Here is a 20,435-nt window from a genome sequence, read left to right as displayed (position 1 = left end):
TTGGCAGGTGGATTCTTAACCACTGCGCCACCAGGGAAGTCCCTCTACTGATTCTTGGTTTTCACAAAGCTCTGGAAACATTAGAGGGAAACTCTGTGGTGAACTTTTTCCATTAACAATCATCAATTATTGGTCAAAATACATTGTGAAAATTATACTACATAAATCTCATTAAATGTGTCTAAACCTGTAACTTTTCATAGTTCTATACGTGGGTTGGCTATCTTTAACTTTCCTTGATCTTGCTTGCCATTTTTCTGAAAGAATGTCTTAAATGTAGGGAGAACTATGTCACTAATTTTGACCTTCATTGAGAAACATTGTTTTGCTTTATTATCTTCGTTTTGCTTTATCCCTCCTTGGTAGTCCTCTTGGTTTTGCCTGGCGTAGATGACACTTAGCCATTCTAACTCAAAGCAATTCTGACGCCTGATTCCATGATATCAGACATCTTTGACTTCAGGCTGCAGTTTGTGGTGTTGTAGGATGCTGTATAGTAAGAAGAGTGTCTGCAGGTTATTTAAGTTGCAGGAAAGAGCTCATGTGCAAGGCTTGTATGCTTGCTGTATACAAGCTTTCCACACATCTTACCATTTGTGTGCACACATTCAGGCCCTTAGGGTGATTGTTCTTTGGTTAGGGACCATCTGAGAGAAAAGTGGGCCAAAGGGAAAAATCATGGCACTCTGTCTCTGACAAGTATGTTCAACTCCTAAATAGGTCACCAGGGGTATAACTGGAAGGCTTCAGAAGCCCAAGTCAGCACTTAGCTGTGGCATCAAACCACGACAGCACAGTTTGACAGCGTGCCCAGGAGATTACTTCAGTCATGCAGGGTGGGGAGCTTTGAGGTTTCTGAGTAAATTAGGGGAGGGGCGAGGGTAAGGGTAAAAGAAGAGGGGAATAAGTCCTGTGCTGTTTTGGCCCAAATAGTAGCATTATTCTTTAATTTTTTAAAATTTTTGTTTGCGTTGGGTCTTCATTGCTGCACATGGGCTTTCTCTAGTTGCAGCGAGCGGGGGCTGCTCTTCCTTGCGGTACGCTGGCTTCTCATTGTGGTGGCTTCTCTTGTTGTGGAGCATGGGCTCTAGGCACGCGGGCTTCAGTAGTTGTGGCGCACAGGCTTAGTTGCTCCACGGCATGTGGGATCTTTCTGGGCCAGGGCTTGAACCCGTGTCCCGTGCACTGGCAGGCGGATTCTTTTTTTTTTTTTTTTCTTTTTTTAAAATTTAATTTATTTATTTTTGGCTGCGTTGGGTCTTTGTTGCTGTGCACGGGTTTTCTCTAGTGGCGGCAGGGGGGGCTACTCTTGGTTACAGTGCACGGGCTTCTCATTGCGTTGGCTTCTCTTGTTGCGGAGCACGGACTCCAGGCGCACAGGCTTCAGTAGTTGTGGCACGTGGGCTCAGTAGTTGTGGCTCGCAAGCTCAGTAGCTGTGACGCACGGGCTTAGTTGCTCCACGACATGTAGGATCCTCCCGGACCAGGGCTCGAACCCGTGTCCCCTGCATTGGCAGGCAGATTCTTAACCACTGCGTGGCAGGAGGATTCTTAACCACTATGCCACCAGGGAAGTCCCAGTAGCATTATTCTTCTTCCGTCGTTTTTTTTTGGAAGACCCTGTCAGAGGAGAGTAAATGAAGCAGAAATCCTCCTTAGGGAAAAGCAGCTGAGCCTTGGGTAAAAACCCGCTCTCTGCATTTAGTTGGATTTCAAATAGATATTCTCCCTAAGATGTTACTGTTTTTAGTTTTCCCAGCCTTTATAGAATTTTAGGTCCAATATCTGTAAGATGTGAACTGGTCCAGGTTCCCTGAGCTGTGTCTGCAAGAAGAGTGTAGCCTATTTCCTTATTCTTGATAGTCCACTAAAATTTGACCATGGAACAGTACCCAGTTTTCCATATCTTTGAGACTCTTATGGAATACACAATTAAAAGTGTTGGTTCTTTCCAATGGAATATTCCCTGGGAGTATTAGAAAGTGACTGTTGGGGATGTATGTATATGTATAGCTGATTCACTTTGTTATACAGCAGAAACTAACACAACATTGTACAGCAATTATACTCCAATAAAGATGTTAAAAAAATTTTTTTTTAATAAATAAGTAAAATCCTTTGTTGCCAAAAAAAAAAAAGAAAGTGACTGTTGAGGCCAGAATATTGACTCTTTTCTAAAATAGGTGGGCTCCAGCATCCATCATAAGGTGAATGAATGAAGCCCATTTTTTAAATGTTTGCAGCCAGCTCATTTTCCATTGTAGAGAAGCCAGGATTGCAAGAATAGGCAAACCAGTGGTAGATCAGGTCCTATGGCACCAGGCTTGGCTTGTAGAGAAGTTAGCAGAGGCAAACACCTGTTATAACTGTTGGTGTTCTACCCTCCCTCCTTCTTTCCCTGCACTTCTTATAACCCTCTTCTCCAGGTGTCCTTCACTGGGAGGATGCCCCAAGCCAGCTCTACATAGAAGGAAATAAAATTTGGGGGCACAGTCAGCTAGCTTGAAAGGATTATATGCCTTTGGAAGTGACGCAACTAGCTAAGTTTCTCAATAGGGCGTTTGTAATGGCCTGGCACTTCATTGGCCTCCTTGTTAACACAGCTACTAAGGCTCTGCATGAAAAAACCAGCAGCCCTTGTACTTTTTATGTACTTTGTGGCATTAGCTGTATTTGAGTCAGTAGCTGGGATAAAGGAGAGTAAGAAATTAAGGTTCAGGGACCCCCATGAACTTTCTCTCTGCTTTCATCTCTCCAGTATCCTTCAATATGACCCTCTTCTCTGCCTTTGAAAGGTAGGCCATCCATGAAGGGAAAAGCTGATACCCACACAAGTGTCCAGAGAAAGCTTACTATTTCTGCTGGCATTTAAATTTCATTAAATTTTGTTCCCTCAAAACACAGACCATTAAATTTGGGAATTATTAATATAGCTTTTAATTTAAGTTTTAAAAGATATTGTTAAATTAAACTTTACCCATCACCTCTTAGCTTTTCCAGGACAGAAGCTGATTTCAATTTATAAAAGGCTTGTTTTCTGTGCTGATAGGTGCCTTTATAGATCCAGATGGGTGCTAGGAGGCTGGGACATGGTTGTAGTCCTGTCAGTGATCACCCTCGCTCCCCTTTTGACTGGTACCAACACGTTTCCTGAGCGGGCCGAGAGCAGCAGGGCCAGTCTGAGAGAGAGGAGGCCTGTTCTGAGCATGTATTGTCTTCTGCAGTTGGTCTTACACGATGCCGTGAAATATAGATGCAGGATTTTTATCTGGTAGTGGACCTCACGTGGATGGATGAGACCCATGAACTGTGAAATTAAAAATCAAAACTGCTCAGTGCCGTTGTTTGCTTGCTGAATACCCCACCACCACCAAAAAGGGGGGGGAGAAGGGACATACAGATGATGCGGGGCAGCGGGCAGCGGAATCTTTCTTAGTCTGATATTTTATTTCAACTGAAATGACGGTTTATGTAGCTAGAGAGTTTCTGATTCTTGGAGAATGATGGGTTCTGACAGGAGGGACCCTAACCAGGGTCATTTGACTGACCTCTTTTAGAAGAGAACCTGAGTGGAAGGCTGTTGTTGGTATTTTGTGTGCAGACATGCTGTTTGCACAGTGTTCCTGTTAAGTGTTTGTGTTAAGTAGAATATTTTTGTCAGTCCAGGAAGAGAAAATGGAGTGTGTTCTTTCTTAAGTATTTTTCATCCACTTGCTTCCTCTTGTCCTAAGACATACACCAAAGCTTATAATTTGGTTAAGTGATATTTTCATGTCTCTCCGGCTCCCTTTGGCTCAAGTTTTAAAATGTCAGTGTTGCTTGGCTGGATGGACAGTTGCAAGCCATACATCAGTAAAAACATATTAAAAAAAAAAAGTCCAGAGCCCAACGCCATTTTTATCTGCATGTTGTAATGTAAAAAATAGGTCTCTGAAATAAAAGGCAGTCTTTTCTGCTTCTCTGTCTCCCTTCACCTCTCCCCTCCTCCCTTTGTTCTCTTGTTCCCCTCCCCCTTCTCTCTTCCAGTTCCATATTGAAAAACTGCTTGTGCTGGGTGGATAATTAACGCAGAGCTATGGAGCAACAGGTCCCACTGGTGGCGACTAAATCTGAAGTAAATGTTAATGTCGTGCAGGTTCACATATATTAACAGGCGAGGGAGATGAGTGAGGTTAGACTCTGATCAACCACACTGGTATATGACTTGAAACAGATCCTCTTAATTAGAGAGCCAAGAACCATGACAACTACCAACATCTTCCACCTGCAGTGGTGAGCTGCAGCCTCATTAGTGAATGAAAGAGGCATTCTAAATTAAAACTGGGCTCTGTCCTTGGGCTGTAAGTTGGGATCATCTGGCTCTGGGCTTTGAATCTTTGACACGGAGAGGTCTGTCAGTGCAGGCATTACAGTTAGCTGAGGGGTGTATGTTTGTGGTTTTCTCTTCGATGACTCCAGAAATAGACCAATCTAGACACCCTCTTCAGCAACAGAGATGCATCATTTGTATTTGTTTATGGAAGTTCAGATGCTAGAGTCCCGCTGCAGAGGTTGGCTGTAGGAGTTTTAGTTTGAAAAAATTAACGTCTTTGTCCAGCTTTTTAATTGGTTTGTGTTCAGATGTTACTGTTAACAGTTTATAGGCTCTCTCAGGCCTCACAGAGAGCCACACCAAACTGTGAGACGCATACTCTTCAGTCGTACAATCTCTGAAGATTTAGAGCTCTATTGTTATGAAGTATTTTATAGCTAACAGTGTCTTCAAGATCAGGTAGTGGTTAAAATAAATAACAAGTTGGAGAGCAGTGAACAGTCACTTTCTGGCCAGTAATTGCAGGCCAGAGCTTTTTTTTTTTTTTTTTAATTTATTTATTTATTTATTTATGGCTGTGTTGGGTCTTCGTTTCTGCGCGAGGGCTTTCTCTATTTGTGGCAAGCGGGGGCCACTCTTCATCGCGGTGCGCGGGCCTCTCACTATTGCAGCCTCTCTTGTTGCGGAGCACAGGCTCCAGACGCGCAGGCTCAGTAGCTGTGGCTCACGGGCCTAGTTGCTCCGCAGCACGTGGGATCTTCCCAGACCAGGGCTCGAACCCGCGTCCCCTGCAATGGCAGGCAGACTCTGAACCACTGCGCCACCAGGGAAGCCCCAGGCCAGGGCTTTTTAACAAACGATCTGGAAGGAAACATCCATAGCCATGAAGATGGGAAGATACTCTGCAAGAGCGCCATGCTCACAGGGCACTCTCTTCTCTGCCGTGGAGAAGGGTGCCTGTCTCACAGCACCGCAGGCCATATTCTTTTGAAGTCAGAAAATAAAATAAAGGCCCTTGGCCTGTTGGCTAAAGAGCTACCAGTTTTCCAAGACAAACCAGCTCACATAGAGAAAATGACTCTTCCAGGGCTCACCTTCCTTCCCAGGACGTAGACAGTTCTCAGAAGGAATCTAAAGGCTCAAATAATATTGTGTGCTAGGTGGACTTTAGTCTCTGTTCCCAGGGAAGTGTCTCCACTCCCAGAACCTTCCTTTCATCAGGTAGGTTTTCAAAATACAGAAATATACCTTCTTCTAAAACTATAGTCTCCTTGTGAACACCTCAAGATCCTTAACTTCACCATCTTTAAAGGATCACTGGCTTAATTACCATTTGCTGAATAGCAGTTGTTGAGATGTGGAAAGAGTAGGGGAAAGGCCACCGTCACCTTCAGGTACCAAAAGACCAAAGTTCTGAGGCTCTGTTTTGAGTCTGGCATCCATGAGCTGTTGAGTTTTATATAGGTCTGTATGGCAAGAATCAGTTTGTAGTTGATTATATGTGGTCTCATTACCAACTGTCCTTTTCACATTATGATCCCTGAGAGCAAGGACCATTTCTGAAATCTCACCACTTAGCACGTTGCCTAGCATAACATAGTGTCCAATAAATGCTTGAGTGGATGACTCTGGTCCTCTCTCCCTAAAGGCCGTGTTTCTTGATGGGTTAGATCATAACTTGTTTGCTTTGTGTCCTTCCTCTAGCATGGTACCTCCAGTGTGGCATTGGTTAGTAAGCAGTGGGAACTCAATAAATATTGACTAAAGGAGAGGGGAATGCTCAACCCTGTGGTTGAGGAAGATACCGTGACGGATATTCCACTGTGTTCTCTAGAAATAAGAGAACTACCTAGAAATCAGATTGAGCTCAAGATTTGGAAGAACCAGGAAGCTGATTTTGGTTCTAATTCTGCTTTCTGACTCCATGGCTTTAGATAAGTCTGTTTAGAGATACCTGTAGGATGGGAGTAAGAATTAATTTTCACAGTATGATGGTTAAGATCAAATAAGAGCATCTGTGAAAACACTTTGTGAACTGTAATAGACTAGATGTAAAATGAGATTATCACTCTGCTATTTCTAAGCTTTAGTGATTAGGAAGCATATTGATGTCTTTATAAGCAGCACTGGCTCATTAGTGTTTTCATGGTTTTTACTGCTAAGCAGCAGAAACTGATAATTTTAGCACTACCTGACTTTTAATGATTTCCTTTTGTAGAGGATGGCTCTCAGTACCCTGTCTTCACTGATATATGGGGATGAGAGGGAGCTGGAACAGAGCGATGTTTTTCTTGACAGGCATATCATGATTTAAAGATTCTGGCATGAATGTAATTGTTTTGAAGTTCATACTTAACTTATGAGAACATGGCGGGGAAGGAGCTTTAAGATGGGTGGATGAGGTGGGGAAGTCCTCAGGATGTGTATGTGAGTACCCCGAGGCTGCAGAATCTCCTTTCTCCCTGGAATCCTTTCTTGGTTGACAGTATTTCTCATATGGAACAAAATTAGTCTGTTTGCAGAACAACATCTTCCAGAACTAGTTCCTGAGCTTATTACCCCAATGGCAGCCTGTCTTTCCTTGAGTCATTTCATGAATCCTTTTCCTCTAGATGTTTGAGTTGAAAAACTGCCTTCTAATTTTTGGCTGTGTTGAGTCTTTGTTGCTGTGCGGGTTTTCTCTAGTTGTGGCAGGCGGGGGGCTACTCTTCCTTGCGGTGCGCAGGCTTCTCATTGCGGGCTTCTTGTTGCAGAGCACGGGCTCTAGGTGCGTGGGCTTCAGTAGTTGTGGCACGCAGGCTCAGTAGTTGTGGCGCACGGGCTTAGTTGCTCCGCGACCTGTGGGGATCTTCCCGGACCAGGGCTCGAACCCACATCCCCGGCATTGGCAGGCGGATTCTTAGCCACTGCGCCACCAGGGAAGTCCCACCATATTTTCAAATTTATTTCAAGATGCATGTTCTGTCTCTAAGAAAGCAGCAAAATCCCAACAAGGCCTCACTCTTTTAAATGTTCTGTGTTCATCCTGGAGACAACACTCTAACTTTGCTGTACGGCCCCCTAAACTCACAGCCTGAACTTTAGGGCAGACAAGAGGAGTCTGTGGCCATAATATACAATTCTGAGAAATGTTTGTTCTTCAGCGTGGTATCTCTGAAAGTGATCCTTTAGAAACCAACCAGGAGCTACTTTTGAGAGCCTCTTAATACAGATTTTGAGCATTTTACCCCTGTGTTAAGAAAGAGAAATGATGAGGACATGGGGAGGGGGAAGGGTAAGCTGGGACAAAGTGAGAGAGTGGCATGTAGATATATACACTACCAAATGTAAAATAGATAGCTAGTGGGAAGCAGCCGCATAGCACAGGGAGATCAGCTCAGCACAGGGAGATCAGCTCGGTGCTTTGTGACCACCTAGAGGGGTGGGATAGGGAGGGTGGGAGGGAGGGAGATGCAAGAGGGAAGAGATATGGGGATATATGTATATGTATAGCTGATTCACTTTGTTATAAAGCAGAAACTAACACACCATTGTAAAGCAATTATACTCCAATAAAGATGTTAAAAAAAAAAAAGAAAGAGAAATGAGAAATCAGATTGTTTAAAGAGGGTTTAAGTAGGTTACGGTATGAAGTTCAAGCTTGCAAGTATGGACTTTGATGTCTTCTTATTGAAAACATAAGTAATTTCATGTGTGATTTAACCACCAAAACAAATGTCTGTACATCCACATTGCCTTGCCTCATGACTTGGGCGGAGGGGGTTACATTCACTTCTTAGAAGCGCATTCTTTTAGTGTTCCCCAGTTCTTTAAAGCTTTATTGAGTACCTCCTATGTGCCAGGCATAATGCAGAGTGTAGAGATACAAAGGTAAATGAGGCAGAGAAGGAGATTCGGGTATATAATATTTCACTACAGTATGGCGCAGAAGTGCTATAGGGAATCAGGGGCTGTCAGAGGAGTCTTCCCGGAGATAGTGCCTGACTTGAGCTCCAAAAGATAAGGCGTTCACCAGGTGAAGGAGTGGGGGGAGGCTCAGCTTTTGTGGTTGTAGGTAGCAGAGAATGAGAATGAGCAGAGAAAGGGTTGAGAAACAGTGTGGACTGTGTAGGGAGCCACCAGACTGACGGAGCTGGGGAAGGGACAGGGTTCTGGCCTGCAGTACTGAGGAGCTTGAACTGTATCCTGATGGGGTAAGGGCGATATTGAAGGGCTTTTTAATAAGGAGACTGATATAATCAGAATTGTGGCAGAATTATTCTGCCAGCAGGGTTGCAAATAGATTGAGGAAGGCAGGAAGGGTGGCCCGGGGGCCATTCACATCTTGGTAAAAGATCTAAGCCACTGCCACCTTGCCTCACCCTTCTGTGCTTTACATGTTTGGTGTAGGGTATCTTGGTACAAAACACAAAGTCAGTAGGCAGATGAAAAGAAATGATGAAAAACAGAATGAGAAATGACAGCCTTTTCAGGATTAGTTTTAATATGACAGCTGCTGAAGCATAGCAGAGTCTGTAGGCCTTTGCAAATTACATGCATGCATTTCATTAGTTTGGATATGGCCTATGCAGAAATATATTGGAGAGAACTAGGGAAGACTTTACAGGTGACATTCACTTGTGGTCCTCCAGGGCTTGAAGACCTGTCCCAGTAGGCCAACGTGCCTCCAGTTTTATGCTTCCTGGTAAGGATCCTCCTGAGATTCCACCAAGGAAACAGAGGATAGGAAGCAATGAGCTGTGAGGGCTTAGTGGACATCCTGACATGTATGCTCAGGGCTCCAGGGACGCATTGGTAAAGTAGGAGCTAGGAAAATTTGTCAAGCCAAATGCTGTTTTAGGAAGAAACGGTAAAGCAGCCTGGCATCAAGGCCTGGGACTTAAAGGAGAGTCCTTATATATTCATAGTCCATATATATATATAATAATATTTTTTTAGCATTTCTCATGTATTTTGAAAAAAAAATTTCCTCCATACCATTCCAAGTAGGTGACTCCCAGGAACCAAATGTAGGCATTTCTTAAGAATAAATGTAGCCTTATTCTGTATAGCAGTGGTTTTCAAACTTTGGTATTGAGCAGAATCACCAGGAGAGCTTGTTAAACATGAATTGCTGAGCCCCACTCCCAGAATTTCTAATTCAGTAGACCTGGAGTGAGGTCTCAGAATTTGCATTTCTTCTTTTTTTTTTTTTTTAATTGAAATATAGTTAATTTACAATGTGTTAGTTTCAAGTGTACAACAAAGTGATTCAGTTATACATGTGGATACACACACACACACACATTCTTTTTCAGATTCTTTTCCATTATAGGTTATTACAAGATGTTGAGTATAGTTCCTTGTGCTATACAGTAGGTCCTTGTTGTTTACCTGTTTTACATATAGTACTGTGTATATTTTAATCCCAGACTCCTAATTTATCTCCTCCCTACCCCTCATCCCCCTATGCTATGCCCTTTAGTAACCATAAATTGGTTTTCTATGTCTGTAAGTCTTTTTCTATTTTCTAACTGAGTTCATTTTAGATTCCACATGTAAGTGATATAGGATATTTGTCTTTCTCTGTCTGACTTCACTTAGCTGCAAATGGCATTATTTCATTCTTTTTTATGGCTGAGTAATATTCCATTGTATATATATACCACATTTTCTTTATCCATTCACCTGTCGATGAACATTTACGTTGCTTCCATGTCTTGGCTATTGTAGCTAGTGCTGCTGTGAACATTGGGGAGCATATATCTTTTCGAACAGAATTTGCATTTCTAATAAGTTCTCAGATGATGCTGATGCTGCTGGTCTGGGGACCACACTTTGAGAACTACTGCTGTATAGACATTATAAACGTGACCCTCCTAAGAATTTAATAAAATTTCATATGGTTCTTGGTGTAACCTTAGTGGAAATCAATGATCTGGAGGAGCAGTAAGGCTGGCCCTACACAGCTGTAATTTTGATTCAGTATTGACTTACTGACTGACTACTGTGTGTACAACGTCTATATTATAAAGATACAAAGAGGGAAGAGATCCAGTCCTTGTCTTGGTTCCTCTAATAAAAGAAGTAAGAGAATTGTCACACAAGGGAAAGCTGAAGAAGGAAGGATGTCTTGAGTAATCTGGGAAGAGCGCATGGAGGAGCTGTGTGCTCAGTTGTCTATCGCTGAATAACAAACTACCCCAAAACTTAGTGGCTTAAAATAGACACTAGTTGTTATCTCTCACAAATCTGCATGTTGACTAGGCTCAGCTGGGTGGTTTTTCTGTTCACGTTGTTATCTGGGACTGCAGTTATTTGGAGGCTCAACTGAGCTGGCATGATCCAAGATGACTCAGTCACATAGCAGTAGTTGGTGCTAGCTGTTGGCTTGGAGTTAACTGGAGTGCCTTAAGTCTCCTCCATGTGACCTCTCAGCATGAGAGCAGGGCTCTGAGATGGAACATTGCAAGCATGTAAAAGTGGACTCTGCAGATCTCTTCAGACCCAGCCATGGAAGTTACAGCATTGTCACCTCTGCTGCATTCTGTTGGTCAAAACAACTCACAAGAGGGAATTCCCTGACGGTCCAGTGGTTAGGACTCCACAGTTTCACTGCTGAGGGCGCAGGTTCAATCCCTGGTCAGGGAACTAGGATCCCATTGGCCGCTAGCTGTGGCCAAAAAAAAAAAAAGTCACAAGACAAGCTCAATTCAAGAGGAAGGAAATGGACTACTTCCGGGTGGAAGGAGTAGCAAAAAATTTGTAGGCATCTTTAATCTACCATAGGCTGATTGAAGCAGCCCTTACAGGATGAATAGGGTTTTGGTAGGCATAGCTTTCAAGGGGAAGAGTTCTAAAGGAAGAAATAGCAAGTCTTCAGTTTAACTAGGAGAAAAAGAACCCGAAAGGGGCCTGGGAACCTGGAAGGAGACCATTTTACAGAGGGCTTTGAACAGCAGATGGAAGATTGTGGACTTACACTGGCAGACTTTGAAAAGATGGCGGAGGACCTCTCTCTCAGTGATTTTATTAGCGTGGTGCAGAGTTTGGGAATGACTCTTCAAGGCTCCAAACCAGTTCATTGTATCTTTCCCTGTAAGCCCAGTGTTAACAGCTTTGGATTTGTCTTCTCTTTCTAAGATATGGGAAGGGATGCTTACTCCTTAGGTTATTGTAAATGATGGCAAGTAAGCATTTTGAAGGATAAGAGAACCCAAGCAGTGCTGCAGGACTGGCCAGAATAGGAGTTGAGGGACATGCAGCTTTGTGTCAGACCTAGTTAGGCTTTTCCCTGCTGCATCAAAGGGTTAGTTACTTAGTCTTGCCCTTGTCTTTTCCCCACAGTAACCCTCCACTGAGTGAAGAGATGTTGCCTCCTGGGGAGTGGATGTGTCACCGGTGCACTGTTCGCCGAAAGGTAATAATGCTGCTTTCTGAAGGCTTTGCTCAGGATGCCAGATCTAGAGCACTGATATTCTAGAGCTAAGACGGCTTGGCCCTGAAGGCATTTTTGTCCCTTCTTGTCTCTTCCAGCCCTGGAATCACCCTCACACTCCCCATGGTGACTGTTTAGAATCCAGTAGGGCCTAAAATCCAAACATGGGCTGCTGAAATGGGCAGAAAAGGTGTGTTAATTTACTGAGCCATGTTCATTCACTAGTGACAGGAGTAGTCTGATCTCCTTGTAGACCTCCTGATAAGTGGCCTGAATGTGGCAGCCATATCCAGTGGCTGAAAGAGGCTGAAGAGGAAGGCTGCTTCTCCAGCTTGATAGAAAAAGGATTCCCCTCACCCCAAGGCAAATAAGTTGCTGGTATCCAGAAGCTTGGCCAGGTGTGTGGAGTGGAGAGGACTTGGACCCACTTGTACCCCAGGTTGCCTAACCTTTCTTTAGCTCCCCTTCCCTCTGCTTTGATAATTCAGTACTGGCTTTGAGAACATAATTTTCTACTTTGAGAACTTCTGTGGGGTACGAAAGCTAAATGCTCCCTTATCAAAAAAGGAAGTAGGTGTGCTTCCACCCAGATTATGAGAGACCCAATCCTCAAATTATAGGCTGTGGATTAAAATTTGTCTGTGAATTGTAAACCACTCCCTGCCCTCCACCCCACACTAATTATACACCAAGCAACTTTCCTTTGTTGTGACATCACCTCTTTTCCTGGCCCCTCAACATGATGTCACAATGAATGATGACTTCCTTGGTTGCAGAAACAGGATGAGATGATTCAGAGATTGTGGTTTATGTGTGTAACAGTTTTCAGCCTTTAAGAAGAAGGTAAACAATTAGGCAGACCTTATTCTTCAATGTGTGCATAGGGTTCTTATTAAAGCAAGCCAAGGCCAAGTCAACCACCTAATCACAGCTGTAGTTTAATATCTCTTGAAGTCCACAAACCAGGGTGTCCTCCAGCTTGTCCTCCTCCCAAGATCTCTACCTGTGTGTCCCCAGCTAGATTAGAGTAGGGCCAGTTAGAGGCACCTGCCAGCCAGGAGGCCTTTCAGAAACTTGCCACTCAAAGAAGCTGGACTTGAAAGGGTTGGAAACAGCTGTGGCGGAAGAGGTGAAGCCAGGAAAAGAGAGTGAAGAAGAGGAACTAACATTGTTTTAGTGCTCATCGTAGCTGGGTTTTTTACATGTGTTATCTCATTTAGCCCTTACAGCCGACTATGGGTACTGGTGGTATATTCTCCTTTTTTTTTTTTCTCTCTCCCTTTTTAAAAGGAAGAAACTGAGGTTCACAATTGTAGAACTTACCCAAGTACTCAAAGGAATGGACACAGCCAAGATTTGAACCAAATTCTGTTTCGCTCCAAAGCCCTATTACTTCTTCATCAATTTTCTGGAAACAGCGCTACTTTCTGGGGATTGTATTATAGTGTGCCTTTTTCTACAGAGTGTGCTTTTCCTGAAATGCCACTCTGACCTGCTCTCAGATGGACCTCTATGCCTACCAGTGCCAAATCTGCCTTTTGCACCATCACCTCTACAGCCCTCTGGCCTCCTGCAGTTACAGTGAAGTGGATTGAAATGATACATCCTGTGGGCCTCATCAACCTCTGATGTTCAGGTCTTATTCCTAGTGGAGGCTAGATCTTCCCCCAACTCAGAGCCATCCCTTTCATATACGTGATGCTCTTTTTCTCTACCGTATCCCTGAGAGGAGGAGAAGAAAGGTCTTACTAGTCTCACTTTACACATAGAGAAATTCCTGCCCTCCGGCCTGAGTCACCTAAGGTCATAGGGAATCAGTGTGGCAGAACTGGGACAAGATCCCAGGTCTCCTGACTGGAGACCAGTGCTAAACCTTCATTTGACCACTCTATTTGGAGCCCTGGAGGAAAATGTATTATCAGTCATTCAGTCCTACTCTGTACACTTAATCTTTTTCCATGTCCCCACCTTTCCATTCAAAAGTGTCACTGTCAGAGTTCTAGTTAAACTTGAGACATTGAAAGCCGCCATTCTTGGACGCCATGATTGCTGGATCACTGCCCTCCGCACACCATCCTTCCACCTTGTGGTGTGGCTGCCTTGCAAGTCAGCACCCAACCTCCCTGGACAGGGAGCTCTGCTTGCCCGTTTTACTTTTTACCTTTGCTTCTGCAGGTTTTTCTGTATTTTGAGCAAAGTTCTTAAAACCATTCAGGGCACTCCGAGGCCAACAACAGTGCTCTCCTTGATTCTCTACGTTATTCTCACTGTCCTCACTTAGTCTAAGTTTATTCTCACTGAATTAACGTTTTATCCCTTTACCCGCCCCCCTACCTCGTGTACAGATACTATGTATCATATGATGTGTGGTTTGTAAAATTGTTTCTAACTTTTGTACTTTTTGGTGATTCCCTGCTGCAGTGGTTTTGCCAGCTTTAGTTTAGTTCAGCTATAGTTTTGTCAACTTTAACAGACCAATGTTCCAAGTCCCCAGGTGGATGAGTCTCTGATATTAGAGACTTTCGTAATTTTGGTTAGTGGTCTAGCAGGACTTTGTAGCATCCATCTCTTTCTATTTTGTGTTACTTTGTGTGATGGGCCCACCTGTTTATTTGCACAGAAACGAGAGCAGAAAAAGGAGCTGGGCCACGTCAATGGACTGGTGGACAAATCTGGCAAACGGACTACATCCCCCAGCAGCGATACTGACTTGTTGGACAGATCAGCTAGCAAAACTGAACTCAAGGCCATTGCCCATGCCCGAATCCTGGAAAGGAGAGCCAGCCGGCCTGGCACGCCCACATCCAATGCCAGCACAGAGACCCCCACCTCTGAGCAGAATGATGTCGACGAGGACATCATCGACGTGGACGAGGAGCCAGTGGCAGCAGAGCCGGACTATGTGCAGCCCCAGCTAAGGCGCCCCTTTGAGCTGCTGATTGCTGCCGCCATGGAGCGGAACCCCACCCAGTTTCAGTTGCCCAATGAACTGACTTGTACCACTGCACTACCAGGTTAGCCAGACTGTCATATCCTCTCCCCTACCCCGGCTTCCCCAAAGGACTCTTGTCCAACCAAAGGGCTGTGCCGCCTGTGGGGTCACTGTCCGTGTCGCCACCGTCTCAGGTTCCTGTTCTTGGTTCGAGATCTTTGCAGGTTTACAATGCTTACTCAGTTTTCTATTTTCCACCCTTCCCAGTATCACTTTAAAAAAAAAAAAAAGGTAATACATACACATAGTTCAAAAATCAAAAAATATAAAAAGGGTTACAATGAAAAATTTCACACCCATCCCTGTCTGCCATTTGCCTAGTTTCTACATTCCTACCCCTCACAGATAACCACTGTTTGGTTCTTATGTATCTCCTAGAATTTCTTTATATAGATGTACCATAATATATTTAACCAATTTCCTATTAATGGAAATTCTGGTTGTGCTTAATCTTGTGTTACCACAGATACTGTTTCAACAAATAATTTTGTAAATACGTCATTGTATACATGTGAGTGTATACATGTGAGTGTATCTGTAGGATAAGTAGGATAAATTACTAATACTAGAATTGCTGGGTCAAAACTATGCATTTATATTGTTTTTAAACTATGCACTTGTAGTTTTGATGGATATTATAAATTGCCCTCCATTCCCTTTTTTTTTTTAAATCAACTCATGGCTTCTACTTGATACCACAAAGCATCTAGATCTTATTTTCTTCCCAGAGAAAGTGAAATTGGCAGGCTTAAGAAACCTGCTGGTCAGTAGGATGCATACAGACTCACAGCTTTTCTGCTTTCTATAAAAATGCAGTAAAATTATACTCTTTTCCTCAGCCGCCTTCACAGAATAGTCTTTATTGACCATTTGACCTGGGTATTTCTATTTCTTAAGTCACCAGTATCTAACCTAGGTTTCTGACCACTTCATGTCTGCAAAACATTTAGATGTGTTTCTGCCATAGAGCAAGTGACTTGTGATCTTAGTTCTGACTTTTATCTCCCTTTTCGTCCTTTCTCATTCTTTTTCTCACTTGAAACCAGCCCAGGGGGCCTCAGAAAGAGATGCATGTCCAGGCCGTGACACATGCTTTTACTAAGACCTGTTCCTCGGACTTACTGTTGTTTCCATATCCCGAACTAGGAACTCTCCATCCAGGGAAAATTCAGCACCACCAATTTCTTTTCTAGGTTCTAGCAAGAGGAGAAGAAAGGAGGAAACCACAGGGAAAAACGTGAAGAAGACACAGCATGAGTTAGATCACAATGGTCTTGTTCCCTTACCAGTCAAAGTCTGTTTCACGTGTAACAGGTATTTTTCTTCCATAGCAAGAGGCTCTTCCTCATATTTAGCAAATGTTTTTCTCTCTTCTATTGTCTCTTCCAAACCATGTGTGTTAAATATAGATAACCCATATTCTGATGGTATGAGTACAAAGAGACTGAGTGACTAATTGACCAGAGCCTTGAATGTTTTAACAAAATTCTTGAAGAATCACGGTGCAGAAGTACTATAAACTGTGTTTATAGAGGCTAGAACGAGAGGAGTTGGACTTAAAATGAAGCATGAGATATTTAGACTGGCTAGCAGGAAGAACTGTGGCCAGCGGAGACACACATCCCTGGAAAAGGCAAATGATTTTTAAAGCACTAAAGATGAATTTTAAAGTAGTACAAATATACATGCTAGCTGGTATGCATCAGACTGGATGACTTCCAAAAGCCTCTAGGCTGCCCCGGTTGTAGCTTCCCTGGGACGCTGGTTTCCTTCAAATAGGGTCTCCTCAGTGACAGGAACCAGCTGCTTACTGAAGCTGGACTTGTTGGCTTGGATGTGTTAGAAGGGCAGGATAGCAGGAGAAAATAGCTATCAAAAAGAAATGTTCCACAGCAAAAGCTATAGGGAACCAGACAGTAGAGCAGCGGAACTCTGAGCCACGCCCAAACTGTGTCTCCAGAGCAGCTTAAGGACTCACTGAGTATTGTAGTTACAAATCATAATTGGCATTAGCTTACATACCCTCCCTTGATCTATGCTTACACGAATACATTACAAAACCATTTTTCCAGCACAACTCTCTAGTTGTCAGTTTTGCTGAGTGCTTCATGTGGAAGAGAAATCTTTTCCTCTTGTAGTATAAGACTCTGGAAAGGCTGCTAGTGGTTTGGTTTTTTTTTCTTTTAAACTGAGGTAGTTGCATTCTTTTAAGGAGTAGAAAGATCAGAGCAGGATTGGCTGTCTTCCCCCAGTGGGTACCAAGCAGTAATCATTCCTGCTGTGACAACCACTTTAGCTCTACTCCAAAAAAACATTCACTTCTCTACATTCCTCTTAGAAGAGAGAATAATGAGGAACCTGGTGGTAGCCCCCAACTTCATCCATCTTCCTAATGGTGAATGTAACCGGATTATTGGGGAGGAGGGTGTGGGAGAACATTGTTAGGATTAAGGAAGGGAAGCTGTTCCACAGTGCAGAGTTTGTTTGAATTCTCCCACCTTGCCATAGAAATGGCCTGTATCTCTCTTTTGCAGGAGTTGTCGCGTGGCCCCTCTTATCCAGTGTGACTATTGCCCCCTCCTGTTCCACATGGACTGCCTCGAGCCACCGCTCACTGCCATGCCCCTGGGCAGATGGATGTGTCCGAATCACATCGAACATGTGGTGGTAAGCACAGCAGTGTCCTTCAGTCCTCTGTGGGCACAGCTGGGGCATGGACTGATTCAGTGGAAAGCATAGTATAGTCAGCTTTGTACCAGAGTTCACTTTAATCTCTCAGATGCTGGTTTCTGCAAACCATCCTACTCAGTTCTGATTACTTTGACATGCCTCAGCTGTGCATTTAGCCTTTTCCCGCAATGCCTTGTTTCAGTCGCACAGACAGACTTAACCCACTAGCGCTTGGTTGTTCATGAATAATTTCCTCTGTAATGAATTAAGCAGTTGGTTTTACAGCCCTAAAAGGGGGAGTGCATTAGACCCAACCTTATACAAATAAATGCTCTTCCATATTTTCTTGCTTCTTGTTTTTAGAGGGAACAAACTAAGAAAATTCTAAAATATTTATTCCCGTAGCACTGGCAGTTAACTGCCCAGTAACTTTGGAGAACTGAAGAATTGACACAGATAACGGTATTCCAGACAGTCAACCATTTATTGAACACCTTATGTGTCTTACGCACCAAATGAGGCTCTTGCCCTTCACTTGTTTCTTTACAAAGACCTTGTCATGGCACATAATAGGTGTTCAGTAAGTAAGTTGTTGAATGAATGAATGAATGGTATGAGGGTTCTATTATCTTATCTCCCAGGAGGTTTGGTTACATTTTCCAGACTACTTCCCGGGGCTAGAATAGAACTGTAATTTGCTATCTCCAAAAGAGGTTTAGGACATTTCCTGATAGGCACGGTCACTCGGAAGGTTGAATGGGAGAGGGCCTCAGGCAGAGCAGCTCCCTTATAAGAGCAGCCTTTCCAAATTAAAAGGGTAATTGCTTAAGACATTGTCCATCAGATGATGATAACCGTGGAATGACTGCTTGCCTTCAGCATGACAGCGTGCTGTCCACTTTGCACCGAGAGGAACTTCAGTTATAGACTTGCACATAGGGAGAAAAGGTTTGTTTGGCCCTCTTCATTTGACTAATGCCACTCAGAAAAGTTTACGTAGGAGGAAGCCTCTCGGCGAGGCTCAGTGGTCTTGTTTTGCCTCTTGGTGAACCAGAAAAAACCAACCATGAGCAGTCAACCCAAATATGAATCTGTAAGAGCAGCTTTCCAGCAGAAGAGAAATTATTAATTGGGTGACTTTTTATTAGCCACTTAGGGGTTTTTCCTAATGTACTAGTTAGGAAGCTGCCACATAGATTTTTTTTTTTTTTTTTTAATATTTATTTATTTGGCTGCATCGGGTCTTAGTTGTGGCAGGCTGGCTCTAGAGCGCGCAGGCTTAGTTGCCCCACGGCATGTGGGATCTTAGTTCTCCCACCAGGGATGGAACCCGCGTCCCCTGCATTGGAAGGCGGATTCTTAACCACTGGACCACCAAGGAAGTCCCCTTTTCTTTTAATTAATGTGTAGGGGACCAGATGTAGAAGAGGAAAAGAGGCATCGTTTCTTTATGCCTTCTCTATGCTGCTGCACAAACTTTTCTTCCCTCTTTGTGGCCTCTGAGAGCAGTCCAAGGTTTTCTGCCTGCTGTAGAGCAAGGCTCTGGTATCTAGATGGGTTCACTAATGTTCCCTAGTACCGTGGAGGAGGAATAGGGCAGGAGACACAGTATTCTGGTGCTGATCTCACCTGTCAGCCAAGCTCCCATACAGGAAACAGTCTTGCTTCTGGTGGAAGAAAATCCCTTGCTAGGAAAGGAGTCTGGAGCGCTCTAGGGCCAAGGCCTGCATCTCCTCTGAACCCTATATGCTGTATAGACGACTGTCAGAGGCTGAATTTGGAAGGGAACTTCTTGGCTAATTCCCTATTTCTTGTACCCCTCAAGCCTCCCCAGGAAGTAGGAATTAGGCTGGACTGGGCAGGGTTAAGGGAGAACGTCTCATCCATGTTCCCTGGCCCTCTGACGGGAGTGTTGACATACCAGCACCTGACAGAAGGAGCCCATTTGGCCCAGGGCTTCCTCTTTTTTAAAAGTAGAGAATAGAGTTAATTGGGAGGGGGGTGCGTTCTGAACTTCACTGCAGGAGTGTGTCTGCTCTGTCCCTAGCTGAACCAGAAGAACATGACGCTGAGCAATCGGTGCCAGGTGTTTGACCGTTTCCAGGACACCATTTCGCAGCACGTTGTCAAAGTGGACTTCCTGAACCGAATCCACAAGAAGCACCCTCCTAACCGCCGCGTGCTCCCGTCGGTCAAAAGAAGAAGCTTGAAGGTGAGTCACAACCTGGTGCAGGCAGGATGGTGGTCTGCGATTGCCTTCCTGGGGTGGACAGAGGATCGTGGTCCCAGTTTTACAGATGGGGAGACTGAAGACCCTGAGATCTGTCTGTGGTGTCTTAGCAAGTAATGAATGTGACCATCATTTTAATACTTGGGGATGGTGGTCAGGAAACCCCCAAGTGGGCCTTCAAACTCAGCCAGGTTTCTAGTTCTCCTGAGGATAAGTGCCCTTTAGGCCCTCCCACCAAACTTAGGTGTGCTCTGCTTTTACTGCCCCTTGTCTGGCACTCATTCCATCTGTTTCTGTTAGATGGCCCCTTTCCCACAGCTGTCGGGTGAGGGGAAGGTGAGCGTGATTAAGCAGAAGGCCTTATATGGAAGGTGAGGAACTATCCATTTTTCTGGGCTGCTGTTAATATATCACCAATACTCAAAAAATTGTGACACTGGTATAACCTGACATTTGTATGCATTTGACAGCTGCTAAAGTGTGTCCACAGAGATGGATGGGAGTATTTCCTTCATTGAAAAGCATTTGGTAGTATTGAGGCTCTCATAAACCGTTCGGTCTCATTCATTTAACCTAGAGGGCGCAACACTATATATCTGAATGTAAACTTGATTTTTCTCTTGAAATAATCCTGCAGACAGTCCCATGCACCAGTGGAAAACAGCAATTCTCAAGTATGGCCACTTGGTGGCAGCCACACTTTAAAATCACTCATCACACTTCCACTGGGTGTCAGGGCTAGCAAGACGTTAACTGTTGAAAATTGTATAACAAACTCTTAACTGTGTAAATATTTATGCGTCAGTAGAAACAC

General features: G+C 43.9%; 1 protein-coding gene across 4 annotated transcripts in view; it reads left to right on the top strand.

Annotated features, from left to right (window-relative positions):
- PHF12 (PHD finger protein 12) overlaps positions 1-20,435 on the top strand; it is a 40,137-nt gene that overhangs the window by 10,020 nt on the left and 9,682 nt on the right. For all 4 annotated transcript variants that reach the window (XR_014257795.1, XM_082442784.1, XM_082442783.1 and 1 more), the window contains 5 exons: positions 11,639-11,711; positions 14,350-14,743; positions 15,915-16,035; positions 17,256-17,388; positions 19,439-19,603. Coding sequence is in view for 3 of the 4 variants with exons in the window: in XM_082442784.1 (XP_082298910.1) it covers positions 11,639-11,711; positions 14,350-14,743; positions 15,915-16,035; positions 17,256-17,388; positions 19,439-19,603 (886 nt within the window). In the remaining variant the exon portion in view is untranslated. The remainder of the gene's footprint in view (positions 1-11,638; positions 11,712-14,349; positions 14,744-15,914; positions 16,036-17,255; positions 17,389-19,438; positions 19,604-20,435) is intronic.

This window comes from Balaenoptera physalus (genome assembly GCF_965194825.1).
Source record: "Balaenoptera physalus genome assembly, chromosome: 20".
Taxonomy (NCBI): Eukaryota; Metazoa; Chordata; class Mammalia; order Artiodactyla; family Balaenopteridae; genus Balaenoptera; species Balaenoptera physalus.
The sequence above is the reverse complement of the archived record's forward strand: the minus strand, read 5'-3'. Positions and strand labels throughout refer to the sequence as shown.